Below are 7,386 nucleotides of genomic sequence, written 5' to 3' on the forward strand. Positions count from 1 at the left end.
CATTTTATGTATTGGAAGCATGAATGGGGTGCGTGTGTGATCCTTTACTGTACTTTTTGCCTTTTGTTCTGCTTCTCATTTCAGCTCCCTTCGGCTTCTATTTTGCTGGCTAGCTTTTTTCTGCTTTTTTAGCTGCTATTTGCTGATTTCAACATTTTTGTGCTTTTCTCAGCTTCTTTCTGCCATTTTAAGCATTTTAGGACTTTTTAGCTGCTTTCTGCTAGTTTCAGCTGTTTTTAGTGCTTTCAGCTAATTTAAGACTAATTTAGCCTTTTTGTGATGATTTCAGCTTTTCACTTGTGCTTTTTCTGTTTCTCTGTGCTAATTTCAGCTATTTCATCCAGTTTTTGTCACTATTTTTAGGTTAGTTGAAACTTTTTTAGCTTTTCAGCAAAACTCTTCCAGCATTAAGCGTTCACCCTGCGTTTTCACAGGAAATGCAGATTCTCTAATGTTCGTGGTTTCAAATAGCCAAAAACTAGGAGACAGCTTACACACTGTGGAGCAGCTTGGAGAAAAGTTCGTTTTGTCGCAAGAAAAACATTCAGATTCTTAAGCACATGCTAAACGATCATAAGAGGCCCACTAAATTGTTTTTTTTTCTGAGAAATAAATGAATTTTAGCCAATAAAAAGCTAACAGCAACACACTGTCACTATGATTCCTATCATAAATACACAAAATCTTAATGATTATGAAAAACATTTTGTAACCAACTCATGGAGAAAAGACAGAAGTGGTTGCATTTTTCTTTGACAGTTTGTCAGAGACTTTACTTCAGCAGATCCTTACGAATGAAGACTAATGGCTGATGGTAATTACATTTAATGAGGTCGTCAGCTGGGTGCACTTCTGCAAATTGCTCCCAGCTTGTGGTCTGAAAGGACAGAGTAGGGGGCAAGCACTGCGGTAAAAGTCGGGGCCTGTAAATGTTTAAGGGGCCAGGACCCTCAGTGACAGTCCTTGTCACTAGTGAGCAGTGAAACGTGTCGTACATTTGTTTGCTTTTGTCCTCCCTGTTTGTTTGTCTGGCGGAGATAAGCACACAGAAGGTGACGCTTGTCTCGGCTCTATTGTCAGTCATGTCGTACCCCCAGCTCCCATCGGTCCCCGCTCAGTGACTGGTCATTTTGCTACTATTTTCCAGCCRCAGGGGGTAACTCAAGCAATTTAGCTAATCCATTAAAAACTAATTGTCTCCTCCTACCCTGTTGTTTGGGACAAACAGCTTGGTGGAGAGGAGGGGGACGTTGAGCCCTGTTGACCTATAAAAGCCAGTGTGTCACTGGATGCATCCCATCAGTCTGGAGTTTTTAAACTTTGACTGCGACGTCGTTCTTTTTGCTCAGAGCCACTGCCTTTTGAGTTCCCCCTCGCTTTATTTGTGGTTTGGAGATGTTCTGGAAGGGGAGCCTGGTTTGCCTGTTTTTGTGCTTCTCTTGGACCGAAGCTCGTATTTGGGCCTGGATGCTCAACATGCCTCACAGCCCTCCCAAAGAAGGAGCTAAAGAAATTAGAGAGAGCGCTCCTGACGCTAAAGCACTCCCGGTAAGAAGCTGAACGCTTTGATTGATTATTAATCTTGTTTTCATCTCGATAACAGATTTAATTCACTGTTTCCTCCAGGCTGTGTGCGACCACGACAAAGCTTGTGGACGTGGTTTCTCCTGCGATCGCCACTTTGGTCTTTGTGTGCCTTTACGCGGGGAGGGCCACTACTGCCGGAGGGAAGCGCAGTGCGTCCGTGGACTCAGCTGCATGTTTGGAAAGTGTCATCGCAGCATCCCCAATGGGCAAGAGGGTGAGCGGGCTGCTTTAACCCTTTAAAGCCTAATCCTTTAAAAAATAATCAGAAAATTCACATTTTGTAGAACTGACACGTTTATTGGGCCTTTAAACAAAATCCAATTATTTTTTTGCCACATCACTTTGTTTATGATATATTTTTTGTATCAAATCTGATACACTGGACTGTTTTGGTGACATTTTGCTCACAACAAAGTTAAATAACGAAACAAAAGACAGTTTTGTCCATAACTTTTAACAAGAACACTCTAGGAAGTTTACTTCTTTGTTTTTTTACAATGAAGTTTTTACAGCCATTTATTTCACTTCGTGGTAAGCACAAAAACAGTTTCTGTCCATGTTCAGGCACAGATGTACCTTACACTTTAAAAAAAATTACCATCTATTATCATATTGATGACATTTTCTTTCTTTTTTTCCACTCTTCTTCCTCAATTCTCTTCGACATCTAACATGTAAATAATTAGTCAGTACAGCATAGAGGTTATAATTTCAGAGGAACCACTTTGAAAATAGCCAAAATGTGTTTTCAAATGGCATTTCASTAATTAATCAATCATCCAAAATAGTGTGTGGTTGTATTGTGGCAAGAATACTGTTGATTAAATTACTAAAATGTCACATGACAATACAGGACCTTATATACCTGCAGTATCAAGTTTGATAAACAAATTTTTAACACAGTTTAACTGTACTATTAAAATATTTTTAAGTAATTATGTATTGTTTCAACACAGAAAGTATTTAATAAAATATTACAAATAATATTGATGTTATTCTTACCATAACTTCTCCAAAATTAGCAAAAGTTTTCCTGGAAAAAAATGTGTGAATGACCTGTCAGCAGACATTTTGAAAAGGCAAAAAAATAATAATAAAAAATAAAAAATAAAATAAAAAATAAGAAGTTCCACTTCCTGCAGTACATTGTTATTCCACTAGAGGGCAGAATACAGGTCTCACACGATATACAACAGGGTTTTGAGGAAAACATTGATCACATTGATAAAATATAGGTCTGTTTTTGTCGACACAAAGAATAAACCTCTTGTTTTCTCCCAATCAGGCGCCAGGTGTAAAGCTGACAGAGAGTGTGAGGCTTCCATGTGCTGCGCCCGGCATCACGGTGAGCAAGTGTGCAAAAGGAGACTGGTTGGGGGCGAGAGCTGCTACGTTCCCGACGGCGGCCTGGCTTTCAGCATCAACCAGATTTGCCCGTGCGAAGAAGGCCTGGTGTGTCGTGAAAACGGTCGGCTGCACCGGAGAGAGTAAGAGCTCTGATTTAATCTCCAAAACCAAAACCTGAAGGTTGTTTTTACACCAGAAGTCACAAAAACTATTTAAGAATCTTATTGCTTCACGTTTACATTTTATCACAACTTAAAAGTTGAACAGCTAACTCAAATAAAAGTAGRAACTTCTCTTACAAATTCATTTTGATCACATAAATGACCTTAACACGGATCTGGGACTTTTCAGTGTAAGGGGCCATCAAGGGGCCACAGTTTTCTTAGAGGGGCCAAGTATTTGTTCAACATGCTTGCACACAAACCCCCAGTTCTTGTAAGGTGTATAAATTTAATCAGTCACACGTGTTCAGGCACTTGTAAAAGGTCAAACAGTAAATTCTCCTTATCAGTTTTACACACATTTTTACTGTACATAAATCTTAAACAAATGTGAGAAAATTCAGCCGTTGTTGTCAGTTAAAATACTTTTTCTGCAGGATTGTTCAGATTGAAACAGACTTGTGTAAGCTTTTTGACTCATTAGCACCACTACTGTTTGGAAGTGGAACTGCAGCCACTCTTGAGCAAAGGACAGATGAGTGACAGGACAGGGCACTTCAGGGGGCCAATCAGATTTCAGATGGGGCTAATGCCCCTGTGGCCCCGCCCCTAGAACCGCCCCTGCCTCAACAGAATTGTTCCCACCTCATTTGGCTTCGAATTCTTCCTGAACTTCTGTAAAACGAACAAACTTGAATCTGAAATGTTTCCAGGTGTGGTTTTCAAAAATTACAAATAATGTTGCATCATTCATCAGTTAGCACAGCTTCGGTTTGTCTTAATGAAATACAAGTAAAAGAAATAAGTTCTCCTAAAGTTGTTTTTTCGCAATAAATAAGATAAACTTTGATTTTATTTTATCCTACCTGCAGTTTCCATTAGAGTTTTAGTTTTTTCCCACCATGCTTTGCAACTTAAAGGCTCTCTTTTTATTTGAAAATACAAAAAAACTACAGAAATCAAAGCAAAACAAACTAATGATAAAGAAATTATTGTAATAAAGCATCCAACACCCGCATCCGAAAACAGTTAAAAGTCTTAAAAATTGTTTTCGTTCATTAGCGCTCCTCTAAAATAGGTTAGAAATATTATTCAAAATGTTTGGTTCTTTGTTTGTTTCGAAAGAATCTGATTTAATTATTTTTCTTTGTCTTTCAGGAGGGATTTTATTTATCATCCAGAAAGAACGAGTTGGACCTGCCAAGCCCCCAAACCTTAAAGCCCGGTCGTCCGTGTTGGAGTTATTTATTTTGTAAATATGTTTTATATGACAAAATTCATGTAGCATCATATATGTGGCTTTATAATTGCTACAGTTTTATTTTGTAAATTTAAACAAAGGCACTGCTCTGAAATATTTTGTCTGTTTCTCTCGGATTTTAAGAATAAAAACAAGAAAACTTTTCAATGACTTTTCTACACAAAGTTAATTAAATTTAATTAACAAGACATAATTATGTTTCTGTTAATTGCAGCATAATGTAATAGTTGTAAAATAAATCATGGTTTGCTCTCTGCAGTAGTTGAAAAATGAGATTGATCAACATCAAACCTGAACTAACATAAAGCATCTAAATTTTTTAATAAATCTTCTCTCTGAAATTCTAAAGAAATTTTTACCAAGTTTATGATAAAAATCCATGGAATAATGGATCAAAGTGCAGCGGAGGAAACGCTTTGTGTCTGCGAGGGTGAAACCAGGTGCACAGGTGTGAAAAGTTTGAAAGGTTTACCTCGAACCTCAGTGTTCTGTTGAAGTGTTTGTAAAACCTGTAAAAGTGCACAAAAACAGATTAGATCACACAGGAAGGAACAGATTGTCTCCAGAGCTCGAACCAAAACAGATTTTATAGAAAGGAAAAAAAGTTTCTCATGTTTACAAATTGTCTGACGTGAATAATGGAGAAACCCTTTAGATTTATTTGGACACATTTTGGAGCTAAAAGTACAAAAGGATAAGCTTCAGGTGAATACTAAAGCCTTGACCAGCAGATTTAAAATGGACCAAAAACGTGTTATTAGTGTGTCAGCTGCAGTTTTGTCTACACAATAGGACTTGAAGCTGAAACAAAAAAGGGATGCGGTTTCCTTTTATCTCTGAGGACAACAGATACTGTGTGCCTCTCTCTCACGGAGGATTTGCATGAGACGGAGGAATCCTGCGACTCCTTATTGTGAGCATCTACAGATGCTGAAATGCTAGCTGTCCCTCGACCCGCTCTTAGATCCATATCTCCCTTCAGTCTCTTACCGATCCTCCCTTCGCTTCTTTTAGATGCTAATTCTCTGCCGTTTGGCCTTTCAGGTGCAAGTTTACTGAGTTGAGTTATTCTGTAAAGGACATCAGTGTCTCATTTCTTTTTGCTTTCATTTTTCTCCACATTTGTTCAAGAATGATGAGATGAATGCCAAACTCTTTTTCTCACGTACTAAAGGATGTGGCCTTGTCTTGAGCAAGTATCGGCGGCTATTGAACAAACACAATCTGGAAAAATGTGAAAAAAATATGAGAATTTAACTGAACTTACCTTGAGATGGAGACGTGGTCATAAAAAGTCCAGACATTTTTTTAGCCCAACAAAAACAGCCCCCATGTCTGGTGTAAAAAAAGGCCGGTTGGAAGGCACGTTTCACACGCCTGAGAAAGGACGACGAGACAAAAGTGATATCTAATGACACAAGACTGAGGAACCTGAGAGTATTCAGGGGGCTCTCACTGCCACTCTGGGACCCTGGAGGCTATTTAGACTCAGCTGTATCTGCGTTGCCATCACATTTTAAAGAACCCACGCAGGTATGCTCTGTTTGGTGCCCAAGATGGTTTACATAAAGAAAATACATTAATAATCAAAATAAAATGAACCATAGCGGTCTGTTTTTTATTTAACTATGTTAATAGGTAGGGGTCGACCGATACATCAGCCGGCCGATATTTTTGGCCGATATTTACGTTTTTTCTTTGTATCGGCCGATACACTGTCCGTTCGGCCGATCCGTTCTTTGGGTCACGTGAGCGCATGTGTCCGCCCCTCCCCCCGGGGAGAGCGCAGCAGCTAATGTTGTGAGACAGCGTGGTTCTTATTTGTATATTAATAAGAATAATATATTTTTTTACATAAAATGACTATTCTTTAATATCCCAGCATTTTTGATGCAAAAACAGCAACAAGCCTAAATAAAACTGTCAGAGCAACACAGAGAAAAAGAAGAGACACACATACATCTTGCTATATTTGTGAGGACTTCACACACACAGCGCTCACAGCATCTCTGCCTCAGTCTGCTGCTCCCGTTTTTAACACCAGGCAAAAAATGCATTTAAACCAGCTGACGTTAACTTTAGATCAAAGTTTGAAATGTACACCGAAGAGAACCAGCATCACGACTGCGGTCACAGCAAACGGGATGTGAGCAGTGTCTGGTTCACATGATGGTGGACGGCTGCACTCGCTAAAACGTTCAGCGAGAAAAGACCGAAAGCTTTTTTATTTTAATCCAGCAGGGAGAACAATAGAGGTGTTTTTCTATGCCTCCTGTGAGCAGCTCCAGCATTTTTAAAAACAAAAACAACGCGGACACGCTGATTACAGTGCGGGGCGAAAGTGAAAGTAAAACATGTCGCAGCGCTCCCGTCTAGAAAAGAAACTTAAACACAGCTGTTCTCTCTTCCCTCATATTCAGACACAGAGGGTAGAAACAGCTAAATTAGACAGTTAAAACATATTTATAGTTCATAACTCACCCTTGTTGTTGTTATCATTCTTATTTTTTATCATGTTAATGGAGGAAGAAAAAGTAGTATCGGCTTCAAGAATCGGCCAAAAAATATCGGCTGCACGTATCTGTGTATCGGTTAGACTGATGTTTAAACAATCGGTATCGTATCGGCCTTCAAAAACCTGTATCGGTCGATCTCTATTAATAGGTGATTACTTTCTTTGAAAGTTAACATAAAAGGGAAAGTTTAAACTGAAACATCTCAAAACTGAGCTCCTTTTGAGGCAAACCTGTGGATTTTACTAACTGCAGCTAAAGTTAGCATCTAGACACAAGAAGCTATTAAAAACAATTAAAATATTAATATTAAGTTGAGGTTTTAGTATTTCTTAGTGTTCCATATCACCAGATCTCATCTGATCTTGTAAGCTAAGCAGTATTGGGCCTGGTTATTACTTGAATGGGAGACTGCCAAGATGTAAAACCAATGTAGGAGTTACACCCACATTGGAAAAACTAGTAGCTTTGACCAAATTAGGTCATGGGTTGCCTTCTAAAATAGATTATATATATA

General features: G+C 38.7%; 1 protein-coding gene across 2 annotated transcripts in view; it reads left to right on the plus strand.

Annotated features, from left to right (window-relative positions):
• Window positions 1–4,614, plus strand: part of LOC106535617 (dickkopf-related protein 3) — a 22,238-nt gene extending 17,624 nt beyond the window's left edge. Inside the window, exons 2-5 of one of the 2 annotated variants that reach the window (XM_014032678.1) lie at window positions 1,350–1,548; window positions 1,627–1,801; window positions 2,873–3,074; window positions 4,254–4,614. In XM_014032678.1, coding sequence (XP_013888132.1) covers window positions 1,396–1,548; window positions 1,627–1,801; window positions 2,873–3,074; window positions 4,254–4,314 — 591 coding nt within the window. In that variant the 5' untranslated portion in view covers window positions 1,350–1,395 and the 3' untranslated portion in view covers window positions 4,315–4,614. Of the gene's footprint in view, window positions 1–812; window positions 1,549–1,626; window positions 1,802–2,872; window positions 3,075–4,253 lie in introns of those variants that run through there. The other variant, XM_014032671.1, reaches the window with a different exon arrangement.
• The last annotated feature ends 2,772 nt before the right edge of the window (window positions 4,615–7,386 follow it).

The sequence above is a fragment of the Austrofundulus limnaeus genome, unplaced genomic scaffold (assembly GCF_001266775.1).
Source record: "Austrofundulus limnaeus strain Quisiro unplaced genomic scaffold, Austrofundulus_limnaeus-1.0 Scaffold7, whole genome shotgun sequence".
In the NCBI taxonomy this organism is placed as follows: Eukaryota; Metazoa; Chordata; class Actinopteri; order Cyprinodontiformes; family Rivulidae; genus Austrofundulus; species Austrofundulus limnaeus.